This window comes from Babylonia areolata, chromosome 16 (genome assembly GCF_041734735.1).
Source record: "Babylonia areolata isolate BAREFJ2019XMU chromosome 16, ASM4173473v1, whole genome shotgun sequence".
In the NCBI taxonomy this organism is placed as follows: Eukaryota; Metazoa; Mollusca; class Gastropoda; order Neogastropoda; family Buccinidae; genus Babylonia; species Babylonia areolata.
In genome coordinates this window covers 3,443,196-3,462,591 of record NC_134891.1, presented here as the reverse complement: position 1 = coordinate 3,462,591, position 19,396 = coordinate 3,443,196, and the positions used below count along the sequence as shown (strand labels likewise).

General features: G+C 41.0%; 1 protein-coding gene across 2 annotated transcripts; it reads right to left on the bottom strand.

Moving 5' to 3' along the window:
• Positions 1 to 10,833: 10,833 nt before the first annotated feature.
• Positions 10,834 to 19,084, bottom strand: LOC143291078 (Golgi SNAP receptor complex member 2-like). Of its 2 annotated transcripts, XR_013056468.1 has the most exons (3): positions 18,700 to 19,084; positions 13,034 to 14,247; positions 10,834 to 12,855 (listed from the first exon to the last, which is right to left on the bottom strand). XR_013056468.1 is itself a non-coding variant. In XM_076600685.1 (2 exons), the coding sequence occupies exons 1-2, from the start codon at positions 18,969 to 18,971 to the stop codon at positions 13,884 to 13,886; spliced, it is 636 nt and encodes a 211-aa protein (XP_076456800.1). In that variant the 5' UTR covers positions 18,972 to 19,084; the 3' UTR covers positions 10,834 to 13,883. The 2 variants fall into 2 exon arrangements, 1 of the variants encoding a protein (XP_076456800.1); XM_076600685.1 differs by having other exon boundaries at positions 10,834 to 14,247.
• Positions 19,085 to 19,396: the final 312 nt, after the last annotated feature.

The window sequence follows — 19,396 nt, the reverse complement described above, 5'->3', positions numbered from 1 at the left end:
CAACAGGGTAAAGGAAAACGGTTACAGTACAACAGCCATAGGGTGTTTGGTCAGCTCAGTTGGTTGAGCAATGTGCTCACAGTGAACACTTTTTTTTTAAATTAATTTTTTTAAATAATTTTTTTAATAAGTTCTTAACAGATGCCCTGCATAAAAAGAAACTGGCATTCAATCTTAACATTTTGTTGTTCTGGTGGTGTCAATGTAGTGTTTAGTATGTCCCCCTCCACACTCTCCCATGTCCATATTAAACCTGAATGTGATTAACTAAATGATGATCTTGTTTTTCAGACACACTTTATAAAAATATTATGTTTTGGGAAATTCAAGAAATTTTGCAGTTGATTAATTGAAAAAAAAAAAAAAAAAAGTTTGAAAATAAAATTGTGAAAATAAAATTGTGAAATGAGTTATGCTGCCACCATGTCAAAAAATCATTTATAAAAAATTCCTAAATTAATTATTTTTTTCTTTGGATCAAGTTTAATATTTTCTACTGTAAATTTTGTCCCATGATTAGTGGAGCGGCCAAGTTCTTACTATTGATGTGGTTTGGTTTTCCAGTCCAGATATGATTAAACTTTCAGTTGTATTCAGGCATGTCACAGAATGTCAAGAAATGTTGCATAAGGTTAAGAATTTTTATCTTCTTTTTTTCTCTCTCTCTTCTTTTCTTTAAGGAAAGCGTCGGTGGTAAAGAGATATGTGTTGATTTTTTTTTTTTTTTTTTTTCCAAGGAATTGTTGACGATGAAGAATAGTATTTGATGTACAGGAATGATGTGTGATGTATGGGAATGTTGGGAGAATCATGCGTTTCACTGAGCAGTGATGCACTGTATATTGTAAATGATGCATTCGGAAGTTCATACAGTTAAAACAAGTTTTTTGGGGGAGTTTGTATAGTTAAGTCTGTTGCTTGTTCATGTGGTGACCAGATATTTCCAGACACTGTGTTAGAAGATATATTAGACACATTCACACTGTCATGTTCTTTGTGGTTGTTCATGTGATTTTATGGCATGTCTTTTTTTTTCTTTCTTTCTTTCTTCCTTTCTTCCCCCCCCCCCCCCCTCTCCAAGTTCAATCAACTAACAGTTGTTTCAAACTGTGTTACCCTTCATCCTAGTCTCTTGTTGATGTGAAAAAAAGCAAACTGTAATTTATTGGATTATTTATTAATCTATTCAGTACCTATTGCTGCGTACCTTGTACTTTGTATTGGTGACAATTTATTCTGCAAGGCCACAGGCCCAGCATTTCTGAGTGATGTTCTTTTTGTTCATGACCCAGTTGGTTACCTAGAAGATTTTTTCTTTGGAATTCAGTAATCCATGCTGATGCCTGTCCTGTGTGGTTTGGAAGCGAGACGATGTGTATGCAAGGTTGGTTAAATCCATGTACATTTTATCTACTCATCATCCCATGTGATAAATAACCTGTTGCCAGAGACAGGGGCAGTGAGAGAGACCTGACCTTTTTTTTTTCTTTTTTTGGTTTCACTTCCGAGTACTTCACATAAAATCATCTCTTTTTATCCCTTCCCCTTCCCCCCTTTCCCTTTTGTTTCCTTCACAGCTCCCATCATGTATTTAGTTCATGTCTGGGTTTTTTTTTCATGTATTGGCAGGTGTCTTTATGTCGATTCTCTCTGTCTGTGTCTGTGATACCACTGGCATGAGTTGGTCGTTTTGTGTTCAGTGCAACGCGGGCGGTGGATGCGGAGACTGTGTCTTGTATTACAAAGAGTCCTATCTGTGTAAGTGAAATAAAATAGCCTGGGTACAGACCTCACGTGTGAGGGTTTCATTTCACTGTGGCTGTGTGAATGTTGGGTTGAGGTGGAGTGGTTGTTTTACCTGGTGTGCAAGGGTTTTAAAAAACAGAACGCCAGTGCCTTCCCCCCACCTGCAATCAAGATCAATGACACCGAGATCAAGTCAGTCGACAAGTTTTGCTACCTGGGCAGCACCCTATGCAGCAACGGAGCCCTTGATGCAGAAGTGACGCTGCGCATCGCCAAGGCCAGCTCCGCCTTTGGCAGACTCAACAACAGGCTGTGGAACAACAAAGGCATCAGGCTTAGCACCAAGATGAAAACCTACAGAGCTGTTGTGCTGACCACCTTGTTGTACTGCTGTGAAATACGGACGACGTATCGCCGTCACATTCAACAACTTGAGCAGTTTCACCAGAGATGCCTACGAAAGATCCTCATAAAGTGGCAAGACAGGGTCTCCAACCTCCAGGTCCTAGAGAGGAGCGGCCTGCCCAGCATCGAAAGCCTGCTGATCCAGTGCCAGCTACGCTGGACAGGACACGTTGTCCGCATGACAGACAGCAGGATCCCACAGACGCTTTTGTATGGCCAGCTGAAGGAAGGCCACCATGAACTTGGAAGACCCTGCAAGCACTTCAAGGACACCTTGAAGACAAACTTCTAAGCCTGTGACATAGACATCGCTTCCTGGGAAACTGATGCCCTTGACCGCTGTCACTGGAGGATGCTGTGCTCTAGTGGCATAAAGACGTTAGAAAACAAGAGAACACTGGCCATGGAAGCAGGGCTCAACTTCTGGAGACATTTTCCCTTGCAACACCTGTGGGAAGTGCTGCGCATCCAGAATCGGCCTCTTCTCCCATATGAGGACACACACCGACAGATAAGCCTGCCTGCCTACTCAACCTCGGACCGACGGGAGACTCCATCACTGCAAGGGTTTTATTTCACTGTGGCTGTGAATGGGTGGGGTGGAGTGCTTGTTTTACCTGGTGTATGTTGGCTGCATTTCACTGTGGCTGCGAATGGTTGGGGTGGGGTGGAGTGCTTGTTTTACCTGGTGTGTGTTGGCTGCATTTCACAGTGGCTGCAAACAGTTCAGGGTGGAAGGGGTGGGGGGTTGTGTCATGGAACGATGCAGAGGTGGACGGTAGTGTGTTGATCGATGCATCCTGTTCCAAAGAATGTGCTATGGATATAAAATATATATACCCAGCACATTTCTGTTTCCGTTTGATAGTTGTGTCCAACTATGACCATCAGAACAGCAGAAAAAGCAACTGCTGTTCCAACTATCTGGGCTACAATTTAATCATAGTGGAGACTATGTTGCTCAAGTTACATACCAACTCTCTCGGCCAAGAAGGCTTTGGGACAATCCAAGATGGGATGGTTCCCAAAAGGCCAGCTAGTCCCCAAGGCTGCAGCATGAAGAGCCAGTGCAATCTTGCCTCCTTGTTTGAGTCACAGTCCTTCACAGTCCTTTAACTCACTCAGTACGGCCAGTCCTCTCTTCTCCTCTACACAGACCCCTCAGATGTCCAGTGGGTGTCTGAATGACCCAACCTTTAGCTTCTGTCGTCAGAATTGTGGTATTCTTTGTCAACATTCACCTCTTCAGTATAAGAGCCTTCCGCTTGCAATATTTTGATGATGGTAATAGGGGTGAAACGCTGATAACGTCGTCTCTTTCACCGTTCGTATGGAGAGAGTTAAAAGACTAAATTGTAAATGGATTCCCGTTGTAGTGGAGAAATCATTCAGCATACCACTCTCACTTTGCTGCTGGCCCAACTGTAAGCTCATGTCGTTCTGTCAAGAAAATTGTGCTCTGGAAATAAAATACATGCCAAGTACATCTATATCTCTATCAGTAGTTGAACTAAGTTCATCACCACACACACAATACCAAAACGATTATCATTTGTTTATTTACAGTTGAACTAAGTTCATCACCACACACACAATACCAAAATGATTATCATTTGTTTATTCACAGAACTGTCAACAAAGAAAGAAAAATCATCTTCAGAATGAAGTCTTCAACTATTTTTTGCGTTGTACCCTGCTCTCCACAGTCAGTTGTCTGTAGCCGGCAGAATTGTTTAGACGTCATTTAGATCTCATGGGCAAGCGGTACCTGTAGTTTTCAGTGCTTTTTTTTTTTATTGTTTTAAAGTCGAGGGCAAAATGTGCATGTAGATTTTGGGCATGCTTTTACACTATACAACATGGTTAACCATTCAGAAACAATCAGCAAGATACTTTAGCCACTGAACAAATCCTCATTCACAAAACATGTCACAAAATGACTCTGAAAACAGGTCACAAAGTGATTCCTGAAAAGGGTTACAAAATAACTTTGAAAACAAATCAGTGTGGCTGTCTTGATCATGCACAAGTCCTTACTGAACAATGTTTGATTTATTGATCAAATGTTGACTAAAAATTCACTTTTCTCAGAACGTAAGCACACACTAACACACACACACACACACAAGCACTCTCTCTCTCTCTCTCTCTCTCTCTCTCAAGGTAAAGATCACATTTCTGACCAAAAGGGGAAAAAAAAGAAAAAAAATCACAAATACAAAATTTGAACAGAACATCTTTTACTTCCCCTTTCCGTGAGAAAAGTGTTGGTACAGAGTTTTCAATTCAATTCCTCAACTAGGGAAGACCTACCCCCACCTCCCCTTCCCCCAATAAAAACTCACAAACACAAGCCATGACACATGTTTCTGAATTCCACCAAATATAATATTATATATATATATATAATTTTTTTTTTAAAAGAAAGAAAGAAAAATAACATTAGCAGCGCTTGTCAAAATGGGTTTCACTGAATTCTTCTGCATTCTGCTTCAACTCCAACATTCACTCATCTGTGCTTTTCACTTCCAAGTGGAAAGACGTAAAACGGAAGTGTGGGTGGGCTTTTACTTGCATGACCATTTTTACCCTGTCATGTAGGCAGCCACACTCCGTTTTAGGGGTAAGTATGATGCCTATTTTCTCGTTTCTATAACCTCACTGAACGCTGACATTGATTACAGGATCTCTAACATGCACGTTTAATCTTCTGCATGGTTTTAGTATACACACAGTGGGTTCACGCACTAGCAGGTTTGCATTTCTGTTGACTTGGAGAGTGGAAAAATCACGATTAAACCACAAGGTGCTGTATAATTTTTTCTTCGTCATCATTCTACTGTTACAGATTCAGGATGGTGCAGAATTAGTGTGACCTTAACTAACACAATCTGATCAATACCTGTCTACAAACATTCAAGGAGAGAGAGTCCGACATTAGGTGTGAACATGGTGAGTTTGGTAAGTGAAAAATCCTGCGTCTTTTAATTTCACACACCACACACTATCCAAATGAAGTATCCTTGTTGTTTGGATGGGATCAAACACACTGACTGTCTGGCATACCCACTGACAAGATAAATAAATAAATATACTGGTAAATGATGAAGAGACTTTAAAACAACAACAGCAGGGGAAATACAAGTGCAGAAAAACATTTTTCGGCCAATCAGATTTTGGAGCATATCTTAACCCTTTCACTGCCAAACTTGCATTTATGCAGCAGCTAGGTAGTGGACCCATGTCACTGAAGGGGTGACCAGATCATGGGTCTGTTATCCATGAACCTACTGCTCTTTATGTTCGATGGTAGGAAGGGCCATATTTTCTACACCTCGCAGGGGGTATCCCTAGCTATTCTTAGACACCATATTTTCTGTGTTTATAGCACAGGGGAATTTTGCACACTGAAACTGACTGGCAGTGAAAGGGTTAAGTAACTGATAGTCAGACAAGGCAAAGTGTAAGCTACTTTAGAATCTTTCCCGGGATTTTCAAATTAGAGGCTCAAAAAAGGATTTGCCTTATAAATCTTTATCTCTTGTTGCTTTATGTCCACCTGACCTAAAAGGGGTGAAAAACTGAACATATTGGTCCCATAGAACCTCAAAGAAAAAAAATCTATAAAAAAGAAATAAATAGCTAAAAACAAAATAAAAACACCTGGAATATAAACCAAGGACATGCCTCTGACGCTGACTATTCCGTCAATTTTTCATCAACGAATTGAGAAAACTAACCTCAAAATAGACATGAATATACATAATAACCAAATTTATAATATATGATAACAGGTCCACAAAACCAAACACTGCCAACCAGCACCTCACAAGTCCTAGAAGCAAAAAAAGAACATTGTAAAGTGCCCAATTATTAAGTCCAGATAAAAAATTTTTAAAAAAAACCTCACTGGCTCTCTGGAAAAAAAATATATATATCAGTGAATGGACCTGAAAGGAAAAAATTAAAAAGGAAGAGATGGGAGATGATAGAAAGAAAAGGCCAGAAACTGAGCGATAGAAAATAGGAAATTTCAAGCACTGAATTTCCAGGAGGAGGGGATACTATTTACACTGAATTATCATCAGACTGACTGAAACAGTGAAAGACAAACACCTCTGAACAATTTTTGGCAAACACCTGAACAATTTTTGGTAAACAACAATCAAAACAGAAAATGGTGGAGTAACAACTGAAAGACTGGAAAAGAGGAAGTGTGAGAGTGTGTGTGTATAATAAGCATGCTCTTATGTGCGTATGAGCGTAACGTTTGTATGTGAGTGTGTGTGTGTGTGTGTGCAAGCATGCATGTTTATGGGCATATTCATGCATACGTGCATTTCCTATAATGTCACAGCCATACTTCTTCTGCGTTCACTTGTATGCACACGAGTGGGCTTTTACGTGTATGACCGTTTTTACCCCGCCATGTAGGCAGCCATACTCCGTTTTCGGGGGTGTGCATGCTGGGTATGTTCTTGTTTCCATAACCCACCGAATGCTGACATGGATTACAGGATCTTTAACGTGCATATTTGATCTTCTGCTTGCACGAAGGGGGTTCAGGCAATAGCAGGTCTGCACATATGTTGACCTGGGAGATCGGAAAAATCTCCACCCTTTACCCACCAGGTGCCGTCACCGTGATTCGAACCCGGGACCCTCAGATTGACAGTCCAACGCTTTAACCACTCGGCTATTGCGCCCGTCGTCACAGCCATACATTTCTGCTTGCACAACAGTTTTCAACACAGACATGACAAAAACAATAACTAAAACATACACTCTTTTTTTTTAGCTTTCACGATATCAGAAAAATTGTACGACGCTCGTTGACTGCACCAATAAAATCCACAACAACAAAGCAGGAAACTTTACTTCCTTGACTGACAATTTTTTTTTTTTTTACAAGCAGAAGACTGTACTTCTCACCTGACAATTTTTTTTTTTTTAAAGCAAAAATAAGCAGCAAACTATAGTTCCTCACCTGACAAATTTAAAAATAAAAAAAAAAGGGGGGGAGGGGGCAAACAAACTATACTTCCTCACCTGACCTTTTTTTTTTTTTTTTTTAACTCATTCAACCCTGCGCTTGCCTGAGAGACATGCTCCGCTGATCGCTTTTCTCCGCCTGACTACCGGAAATTCTCATTCCTGCCACGTACCATCAGAGAGTGGAACTCACTACCAGAAGCTACTGTCACCGCCCCTTCCCGAATGTCTTAGTAAAAGCCCTGCCCCGCCATCATCCAAAGTAAGTCAAGTGAGGGACTAGGGCTCTACCGGTCGGGGCTTGACCCCGGGGGCCGCTTCGGTAGCCGGAAAGGTCTGGTCCTGATGCCTGAAACAGATGATGGCTCCTCCCACCCCCCTCAACCCCCCGTGGGCCCACCATCTTTCTACCCCCTCCATCCCATCATCTAGGAAGGTGGGTCATGCTGCTGCGCTCCTCCCCATTATGGTGTCAGAACGGTCAACGTGATGACCGTGGACTCCTAACAGGAAGAAGAAGAAGAAGACAGGCCTACGAAGAAACCCGTTTATTTAAACCAGTTTGTCAGATCATTATTATGCATGAAACTGCTAGGCAAGGGAAGTAACTCCAACTTAACTTCCTTCTTCACTGGCATGCGAAGTTTCGCTCCAAAAATCGAACAATTTGTGGGGGTTTTTTTATCTGATTTTACCACATTGATATGGTAAAAGTGTCAAAGGCTTAGTGCGCAGTTGAGCTCAATGAAATTATGATGGACTCTTGCAGCGAATTCAACCCAGATAATGACGATTTATCTTGCAATTCTTTCGGTAATTCATGGGAAAGTGAAGGAGATGAAATCAGCAACCAGTGAAGACAAAGTGGCGGATATTTCAAACAAGAAGATAGCCCACAACCTTTAACATCGACAGAAGCTGACATTTTACTATTTCTGTTTGTGATTTGAAGTTACAAGTGTACTATTACATCCTTTGTCTTGAGACTTCAGCAATTTGTTTCAAAATTACATTTCAGTGTTAAAGTGAAGTTTGGTAGCTATTGCTTGAGCAGCTGCTATAAATTTTGTGCCTGAAGTGAAGCACCCCTTCCCGTTGATGCAGCCAGGCCAAAACCTGCCAGGCTGCACAGCCAGAAAACCTGAAAGGGCTGAAACGGTAAACTATACTTCACCTGACAAATTGAAAAAAAAAAAAAATTCTTAAAGCAGCAAATTATATACTTCCTCACCTGACAAATCATTAAAAAAAAAAAATTAAAAAAAATTAAAAAAATTTAAGCAGCAAACTATACTTCCTTACCTGACCACAAAAAAAGCAGCAAACTACAGTCCTCACCAGACAAATTCAAATCGTACAGCATAACAGTGGGAGGCAGGTCAGTCACAACTGCCCTGAAGCAAAATGGTCACCACCCCATTCAGGATAAAGGCACAAGGAATTCACTGACGAGTCAACACTCTACGCTGCAGCAATTCTAAAGTCTGGGTTCCCACAGATATGACCGAGCAAAATTCCAAACTTTTTCCAGACCAGACCAGACCGAACATTTTCCTTACCACACACTCACAGCCAAACTGACTACAAATTTGTCTGGCTAATTCTCTGGGCTGGGTTGCATGAGATGATCTCTGCAGTGCCAAGTTCGCTTAGAGTTAAGAATGTTCATAAGATTCAAACACTCGACTGTTGGCCGCCGTTCTTTCTCTGTCTCTGGACCTTGCGATTGGAATGAACTTCCTCTTTCACTTCGTCAAGTCTCCACACTCAGCTCTTTCAAGTCTGGCCTTAAAACCCACCTCTTCCCAAAATAGCCTCCCTTGCCTGCCCTTCCTTGTCTTCAGTTTCTACAGTTTTAGAGTTATGCATGCGTGTGAATGACTGGTGCGAAAGCGCTTTGTTGTCTTTTGTCTCTGCACAAGATTCAGTGCTATATAAATACCATCATTATTATTATTATTATTATTATTAATTTACTGTGGAGCCCGTAGCATTCTTAATGATAAGCAAACTTAGCGCTGCAACGTGTGCTCACGCAACCCACCCCTGACAATAGAGACCCATGGATATTTAAGTGTCAATACACAATTCTAACCATTTAAAGAAAAAAAAGAAAGTTATTGCTTTTCTAAATGTATTACACTGTTTGTTGAATGGTACTGACAATGGGTCTTGTCAAAATTCCAAGGCTTTTCTGGACCCTGAAGGGCAAAGCATATTTTTCCAAAGCTTTTCCAGCATTGAAATGGTTATCTCATATTTTCCAAAAAAAATTTCCACTCTTCCAAGAACCCTCTGAAGAACACTATAAGGTAGAAGAGTTACACACTGTTTAGTACAAACATATTTGTTCTTCCTCAGCCAAATACCATCTTGAGTAGTTGACAGAGCATGTTATGAGCTCCAAAGGAAAAACTGGAACCACATAAACACATCACTTCCAAAGCATACCTGTGTACCCTCTTAACACCCACTCACTGGCACATACATATAGTATAAATTTTTGCCCATCACATTATGACAGAAGGTGACAGATCTGTCATGGAGTCACACAAAAGACAATCTCTTTTACACACTATCTGTCATGGAGTCACACAAAACATAACCTTCTACACACTATCAATATCATTCTAAAAAAATAAAAATAAAAAAAAGACCAACATAGCATATTTTCTTCCTTTGCATTCATGGACTGCAAATGTCTTGTTCAGTCATATGTGCAAGTGGGCTTTTACATGTATGGTCATTTTTCCCCTGCTCTACAGACAGCCATACTCTGTTTTTGAGGGAGTGCATGTTAGGTATGTTGTGTTTCCACAAGATCTTTAATGCACGTCCCCCCCAACCCCCCCCCCCCCCCCCCCCAAAAAAAAAAAAAAAAAAAAAAAAAACACAAAGTGTGCAGGACACTGATTGTGGTTGTATATCATTAAGTACTGCGACAGTGGTTAGACATACAATAACCAGGAAGCAGGGCCTCCTCTATATGCTGGCTTCAGGCAGCCCAACACCGTCTTCTATATACTATGTAGTGTTGTCACCACAGAGGAACTGTATGTAGAGTCACCACAGAGGAACTGTATGTAGAGTCACCACAGAGGAACTGTATGTAGAGTCACCACAGAGGAACTTTCCACATGTAGTGTTGGCTGATAGGACTGAGCTCTAACAAGCGCTGGTGTAACGTTTTAATTAGGCAAGACCTTCTTCTTCTTCTTCTGCGTTCACTCGTATGCACACAAGTGGGCTTTTACGTGTATGACCGTTTTTAACCTGCCATGTAGGCAGCCATACTCCGTTTTCGGGGGTGTGCATGCTGGGTATGTTCTTGTTTCCATAACCCACCGAAGACTGACATGGATTACAGGATCTTTAACGTGCGTTTTGATCTTCTGCTTGCATATACACACGAAGGGGGTTCAGGCACTAGCAGGTCTGCACATATGTTGACCTGGGAGATCGGAAAAATCTCCACCCTTTACCCACCAGGTGCCGTCACCGTGATTCGAACCCGGGACCCTCAGATTGACAGTCCAACGCTTTAACCACTCGGCTATTACGCCTGTCAAGGCAAGACCATACAGGTAGGGTTGGGCTGTGTGTGTGTGTAATACAATAGATATCACGTCTTGTAAAATTGTCTTTTTGTGTGTGTGTGTGTGTGTGTGTGTGTGTGTGTGTGTGTGTGTGTGTGTGTGTGTGTGTGTGTGTGTGTGTGTGTGCATGGTGTGGGTGGAACTGGGGAGGAAGGTGCTGGGGGGGTACTGAAATCAATGTTCAGTCTCACAAGTACCTCAAACACAACAAACATGCAAAGAAGATCCGACATCAATAAAAGAAAAAAAATTTTTAAAGCCCATCCATTAGGGAAAAGTGCTGTGTGTTCCCACCCACACCCCCAAAATCATACAAAAAAAGACTTGATTATAAACGCACAACTTACACCATGTACACATCATGTGATCCAAAAAATGACTTCCACAGAAATTCCGGACTAGATACACACTTTTTTTTTTCCTTTTATACACTCATTCCTTTCTCCTTTCAAATCTTTTTTTTTTTTTTTTTTTTTTTTTAAATATCAACCCTGTACCAACATAACCCCTTTCTTCCCCCCTATCCCTGAAAGACTCACACCAGACTCTCTCATCGTCGTCATAGTTGCTAACGGCCCAGCTGACCAAGCAGTGCAAAATCAGGGCTGAAAACGCCTGTGTCATTTTCCATCCAGTAGAATCCCCAAACAGAAATGAAACCTGGGGGGAAAAAACCTTCTTCTTCTTCTTCTTCTGCGTTAGAGGGCTTCAACTCCCACGTTCACTCGTATATACGCGAGTGGGCTTTTTACGTGTATGACCGTTTTTACCCCACCATGTAGGCAGCCATACTCCGCTTTCAGGGGTGTGCATGCTGGGTATGTTCTTGTTTCCATAACCCACCGAACGCTGACATGGATTACAGGATCTTTAACATGCGTATTTGATCTTATGCTTGCGTATACACACAAATGGGGTTCAGGCACTGGCAGGTCTGCACATATGTTGACCTGGGAGATCGGAAAAATCTCCACCCTTTACCCACCAGGCGCCGTCACCATGATTCGAACCCAGGACCATAAGATCGAAAGTCCAACGCCTTAACCATTCGGCTATGGCGCCTGTCTGGGAAAAAACCGAAATAACAGACTCTCTGCAACTCTCACTGCTGCCCTACATGGCAGAGAACATTACTGGCAGTCAGTTAGTCAGCCAATTAAAAAAACAAAAACAAAGAAAGAATGAAAAATAAAACAGACGGAGAGCCAAACATCAGACACTTTCAAGCGAGGTAAGCTGAACTTCAGGTACCCTTAATAAGCCAAACTTCAAGTACTCTCAAGCTGCACTGGCTCCCCAATGAAGCGAGAATTAAATACAAAGTTGCAAGCCTCTTCCATCCTGCTTTCCACTCCATAGAACCTACCTATCTTTCTGACCATATAGATGCTTACACTCCCTCAAGAACTTTCCACTCTTCTTCTAACTGTTACATTCTGAAACTTCCTTGTATCAATACAAGAACCTATGGTGAATGTTCTTTTCCTCTTTGCTGCTCCTCACATCTGGAGCAACCTTCCTCATCACATCCGTGCACCTGATTCCAACTCTGTCTTTGGCTCTTCGCTAAAAAATTATCTTTTTAACTCACTCAGTACGGCCAGTCCTCTCTTCTCCTCTACACAGACCCCTCGGATGTCCAGTGGGTGTCTGAATGACCCAACCTTTAGCTTCCAGCGTCAGAATTGTGGTATTCTTTGTCAACATTCACCTCTTCAGTATAAGAGCCTTCCGCTTGCAATATTTTGATGATGGTAATTGGGGTGAAACGCTGTTAACGTCGTCCCTTTCGCCGTTCGTATGGAAAGAGTTAAACCCTGTTTATAAGCTTTTAGTTTCCTTCTTCTCCAACACCACCCCATGTCTGTCAGCTCCCTCTGTATGCATGAGGAATGAGAGAGGGAGGGGGGTTGTAACATTTTCTTTCATGTAAAACGCCCTGATCTCTTACAGAGAAAGGGCGCTATATAAATGTGCATTCATGAATGATTCATATAATTTGTAACTTTTTTCTTTCATGTAAAGTGCCCTGAGCTCTTAGAGAGAAATGGCGCTATATAAATATAGTCGTGAATGATTCGTGTAATTTGTAACATTTTTCTTTCATGTAAAGCACCTTGAACTCTTAGAGAGAAAGGGCCCTATATAAATGCAGAGTCCTGAACGTTCCATGCAATTTGTAATTTTTTCTTTCATGTAAAGCACCTGAGCTCTTAGAGAGAAAGGGCGCTATATAAATGTACATTCATGAATGATTCATATAATTTGTAACTTTTTTCTTTCATGTAAAGCACCTTGAACTCTTAGAGAGAAAGGGCCCTATATCAATGTAGTCGTGAACGATTCATGTAATTTGTCACTTTTTTCTTTCATGTAAAGCACCTGAGCTCTTAGAGAGAAAGGGCGCTATATAAATATACTCATGAATGATTCATATAATTTGTAACTTTTTCCTTTCATGTAAAGCACCTTGATTTATTAGAGAGAAAGGGCGCTATCTAAATGCAGAGTCCTGAACGTTCCATGCAATTTGTAACTTTTTTCTTTCATGTGAAGCACCCTGAGCTCTTAGAGAGAAAGGGCGCTATATAAATGAACATCCATGAATGATTCATATAATTTGTAACTTTTTTCTTTCATGTAAAGCACCTTGAACTCTTAGAGAGAAAGAGGGCGCTATATAAATGCAGAGTCCTGAACGTTCCATGCAATTTGTACTTTTTTTCATTCCTGTAAAGCACCCTGAGCTCTTAGAGAGGAAGGGCGCTATATAAATGTACATTCATGAATGATTCATATAATTTGTAACTTTTTTCTTTCATGTAAAGCACCCTGAGCTCTTAGAGAGGAAGGGCGCTATATAAATCAAATGTTCAGTCATGAATGATTCATGTAATTTGTAACTTTCTATTTCATGTAAAGCGCCCTGAGCTCTTCTTTTTTTTTCTTTTTTTTCTTCTTTTTTCGCCCTGAGCTCTTAGAAAGAAAGGGCGCTATATAAACATTCAGTCGAGATTGATTCATGTAATTTGTAACTTTTTTCTTTCATGTAAAGCACCCTGAGCTGTTAGAGAGAAAGGGTGCTATATAAATGTACATTATTATCATCATCATCATTATCACTCAACTGTAAGAGGTGAAGGATCAGGTGAAGTAGGACCAGACGAGGTACATGACCAGACAGGTGATGGCCATGCCCACCACCAGGATCACCTTGTCCTGAGCAGTGCGCCGCTCGATGAGCCGCATGACGGTTCCCGTCAGCCCCAGCGTGTTGGCCATGTCCAGCACCTTGCGGTGAATCCCCTTCAGGGCCCCGCGCTGGTCCCGAAGGTTCGATAGGATGTGTGACCCTGTTTCCAGCAGCTCGTCGACGCGGGAGTTGGCGTTGGTCATCTTGGTGTGGTGCTGGAGGGCGGGGTCGATGTCCACGGAGGTGGCGTCATTCGTCGTGAATGTCCGGCTCAGCAGGGCCTCACGCTCCTGGTCTGCCTGGAACCGCATGTGTCTGGGGAAAGGGGGCGTGGGGGGAGGATATGGATCAGTTAAACAGCATGTGTCTGGGGAAAGGGGGCGTGGGGGGAGGAGGAGGGTTGAAATACCGACCTTCAGGACTATGATACATGATATGGATCAGTTAAACAGCATGTGTCTGGGGAAAGGTGGGGGGGTTGGTGGGGGATGGGGGGGTGGGGGGGGGCTGAGATGTTTGACAGTCTGAACTCTGATAAATGATGTGGATCAGTTAACTTCATTAAGGTGTGAAGGTCTAATGACTTGAGATATATACATACAATGATACGTACAATGATGCATATATATATATATATATATATTTATATGTGTATGTGTATATATATATATATAGATATAGATATATCCATTGGAACTGAGACAAATTATATGGATCATTTAAGCTGATATGGATCGGTTAATATAGAAAAACTCTGGAGGCCTAATGACTTGAGATATATATATATATATATATATATATATATCGGAAATAAGAGAAATTATATAGATCAGTTAAGTTGATATGGATAAGTTACCTTTATACAGAAAAAGTGTGGAGGTCTCAGGACTTGAGATATACATATCTATCACAAATGAGAGAAATGATATGGATCAGTTAAACAGCATGTGTCTGGAAGAAGATGGGGAGGGTTTGAAATGTTGACTGCACCAGAACTCTGATAAATGAAATGGATCAGTTAAATGAAATGGATCAGTTAACTTTGTTATATGGAAAAGTGCTGGACATAACACATACATTCAAACATACTTCCACAACGTACTGGACAAAGGCATTATAATCAAATACTAAAATACTGGAAAAAGTGAATAGTGGATTTTTTTTTTTTAAGTTTCACCAATATAAAATATTGTGCTTACTGGATATGATTTTATGTACACAAGATGTTCACAAACTATGTACACAACACACATAAATGAAGACAAGTCTGGAAATCAAGTCTGGACATCTGTGCTGGTATGCACACACACACACACACACACACACACACACACACACAAAAAAAAAAAAAAAAAAGCTGGATGAAAACCCTTGCCAGATGAAGGGTAAAACTATTCTTTATCAACTCTGACAAGACCTGTCTGTATATCATGTGATGATGGGCACCCATTCTGAACAGGTCCCAAAGACTCTTGTCAATCTTCCAACTTTCACCATTTCTTGAGACACAGGTTTCATCATTTTCAACATTAATAAAGCAGTAGAAACATATCCTCTCCAAAAATTCAGTGCACTAGGCTCCCAGTTGCATTCACAAAGTTGTGAGTTTGAATCAATCCCAAGGCACAAAAAAATCAAAGATGGCATTCTAGCTGCCCTACTTAAGTTAATGTGCTAATGTTATCCTGTTGATATCCTTTATCCGTCTTGGGCTTCTGTTTCAGTTCCAGTTTCTCAAGGAGGCATCACTACATTCAGACAAATCCATACACGCAACACCACATCAGCGAGGCCGATGCAAGACCAGCAGTATAACACAGTGCACTTGGGCCTCGAGTGCATGCATTTGCGTACCTATCAAAATGAACTCCTTCAATAGAAAATTTGCCACAGGACAACCCTTTTGTTGCCAAGGGTTCTTTTTCAGTGCACAACATGCATGCTGCACACAGGACTTTGGTTTATCGTCTCATCCAAAACACTAGACACTCACTTTGATTTTTCCTGTCTTCTTCTTCTTCTTCTTCTGCGTTCACTCGTATGTACACGAGTGGGCTTTTACATGTATGACCGTTTTTACCCTGCCATGTAGGCAGCCATACTCCGTTTTCGGGGGGTGGGGGGTGCATGCTGGGTATGTTCTTGTTTCCATAACCCACCGAACGCTGACATGGATTACAGGATCTTTAACATGCGTATTTGATCTTCTGCTTGCATATACACACGAAGGGGGTTCAGGCACTAGCAGGTCTGCACATATGTTGACCTGGGAGATCGTAAAAATCTCCACCCTTTACCCACCAGGCGCCGTTACTGATTCAAACCCGGGACCCTCAGATTGACAGTCCAACGCTTTAACCACTCGGCTATCGCGCCCATCGATTTTTCCAGTCAAACCTGGTAGAAAGGGTGGGAGCAGAAATCAAACCCAAACCCTCATATGACAGTCAGTTGTGTCCGACTATGACCATCAGAACAGCAGAGGAGGCAACTGCTGTTCCGACTATTTGGGCTAGAATTTGATTATAGTGGAGAGTGTCTTGCCCAAGTTACGTCCCCACTCTCTCAGCCAAGAGGGTTTTAGGACAGTCGGTGTTGGGATGGTTCCCAAAGGCCAATTAGCCCACAAGGCTGCAACACTAAGAGCCAGTGCAATTTTGCCTCCTAGTTTGAGAGTCATAGTCCTTCACAAAAGACTAAGCTGTAAATGATTTAATACTGACTGGAGAAACCATTGATAATACAGCTCTCACTTTGCTGTTGGCCCAAATGTAAACTTATGTCAGGGACACTGTACTGGCACACGGACATTTAAACCATTCTACTACCTTCCTCTGGGGCTTCTGACAGCACATAAATATAAGAATAAGATTAAGAATAAGAATAACTTTATGTATACTGGCAAACGGACATTTAAACCATTCTACTACCTTCCTCTATGGCTTCTGACAGCACATAAGTATAAGAATAAGAATAACTTTATTATCTCTAATTGGAGAAATTTGGTCAGGTGCATTATCACAACATAGACAAGTAAACAACATGGGGACCATAACTGTAAAAGTCAACAACAGCCTTTACGAATATTATGAAGACACAAATGTAAAAAATATCACATACACCGTTTCATACATACATCCACACACTGCAGGTAATAACTGGTATTCTTAATGTAAAAACAGAAAGAATTATGAAACATTATTTTGAATATAATTAAAAGCATAGCCTACTATACTGCACATTGATTATAATAGATAAGAATAAAGATAAATTGCGGAAAACCATAACCAGATAAACAGCACACACCCGCACACACCCACCCCACACACGCGGTTTACTTGATTAAACAAGAGTAATAAACATATGTTCTCAAATATGCATCCCTGATGCTTTGAAAAGGGAAATGACACAGTGCATGTTCTTCAAGCTGGTCCCTGAGGCTTTCTAAACTTGTAAGGAACAAACACATAAAAAGAGTGATAATCCTGTATCAGATGTTCAGTCTGAAGCCTGGATCAACTACAAGGAAGAGTTGTTTCCCTTATAATACAAGTTTTGCCACTTCTTGGCCAAGAAACCTATCAACCATAAAACAGGAAGGTATGCCTGCCTTCGTATGTATTTAGCAATACAGAGTTGGAAACCACCAGATTCAAGATAAATATCCCTGGGATCTCTGGGATTTTTCACTTTTCCGAAACCCTGCTATCAGACGCCAGTACTAGGATTCAAGTCCAAGGCCCAAAGATTAAAAGTCCAATCTGCTAAACCACTTGGCTATTGCAACACTCTTATTTGCTAACAGTATTGGTAATAAATAAACACTAATAGCAATACTTGTCAAGAGTAATGAATGTGTGGAAAACAAAAATATTAAGTGCATGTGCTTATAAAATTATACATGTTTTAAAAATTAAACTATGTGTATGTGTATACACATAAAGGAGGGGGTGGAGGATTTGACACTGCACGGTGGCAAAATGGTTTACACATAATACTATACTGGACCAGAATCCTGAATTTCACACACAGAAATCTGCTGAAAGTGAAAACAATACAATACATACAATATTGGCAAAAGTAACTACATTCATCACCTAAAAAGACCTCATCTCGCTGTGTGAGAGACCATGTCCTCTGTAGACTACTCTAGCATTATCCCATTCAGTGCCAATGTAACAAATTATGGTAAATTAAAGTTAAACAATAATTCAAAATATCTACACACTTTCTTGACATTTTTTCCCCTTCATCATAAAAATATACTTTAATTCAAATGATTCTGATTTTAATTTTTAAACATATTGGATGATGTATCTACTTAAAGCACAAATTTTGTTTCATTGACTGATTGAATTATCAGATGTTAGAATGATACTCAGGCAAATTTAAACCTTAGCAATATCCACATTTCTTCCCCTCCATTCCTCTGTGTGACTGACAGAGTGTATGTCCACGCCTATTGTGAACACTGCTCATTCCGTCTTGTGGGGAACATTTATGGATATTGCCAAAACCTCTTCCTCAGCTTATCAGTCATAGTTTGTGTGTGTGTGTGTGTGTGTGTGTGTGTGTGTGTGTCCTTGTGCTTGGTCACTGTACTCCTGTTCCCTTCACACACACACACACACACACACAGAGAGAGAGAGAGAGAGAGAGAGAGAGAGAGAGCTCTAGATGTGTCTCGAGGTAAACCAGCCTTTTACAACTTATATAACCTTGTCATATGGCGACAAACATGCACACGCATAGGGACTATCACCAAACCTCTTGTGCTGCAAATTCCTGAGTGCTGCTTGCACGTGTTGGCAGTCATATTTCAGCTGATCCACCCTCATTTTGGCGTTAGCACGTCGGGACACTGGCTCCTTGTTGACAAGGATATCCAGCCGTTCACAATTGCTGATAATGTGATCCAGCTGTGCTCGGATTTCGTTTTCTACTACATGGGCCGATTCTTCGCTGGCTTTTTCATAACGTCCCAAATCTCTCCCGACTTCTTCAATGAGTCTGTTAGTTTGGTGGTAGAGTCCCTCCATGGTATTAAGGCTGAAGATAATCGCAACCTGTGAGTGTTCTTGCGCGCGAAAGAAAAAGTAAAAATATGTCACTGGATCAGTTTTTCTAGTACACCGCTCGCCAAAAGCAGACGTGTTCGTCTGAGAGGTGGTGTGCACTAAAGGGAGACTACTGTTTTGATTTGCACAAAACGTCATCTGTTCTGCAGTATGGTGTTCTGTTGTGTGAAAAGATATGAACTGAGTGAACGGACAAACCCCAGTGGACAAAATCCCAACGATCAAATCCCCAAACCATTATATGAAAAATGGACAAAACCTCAGTCACGAATGCAATATATAATCGTATTTATACTGATCCTGATATGAGATAAAACATACAACACCCACCCACAGTTTTGTTTTTTTGTTTTATAATTTTTATCTGGTTATTCACATGATGAAAT

Excerpts from the sequence above, each read along its gene's own strand:
- LOC143291078 (XM_076600685.1), bottom strand. The coding sequence starts at position 18,971 with ATGGAGGGACTCTACCACCAAACTAACAGACTCATTGAAGAAGTCGGG. Across the intron at positions 14,248-18,699 it reads AGGAATTTGCAGCACAAGAG|ACACATGCGGTTCCAGGCAG; the intron begins GTTTGGTGATAG and ends CCCTTTCCCCAG.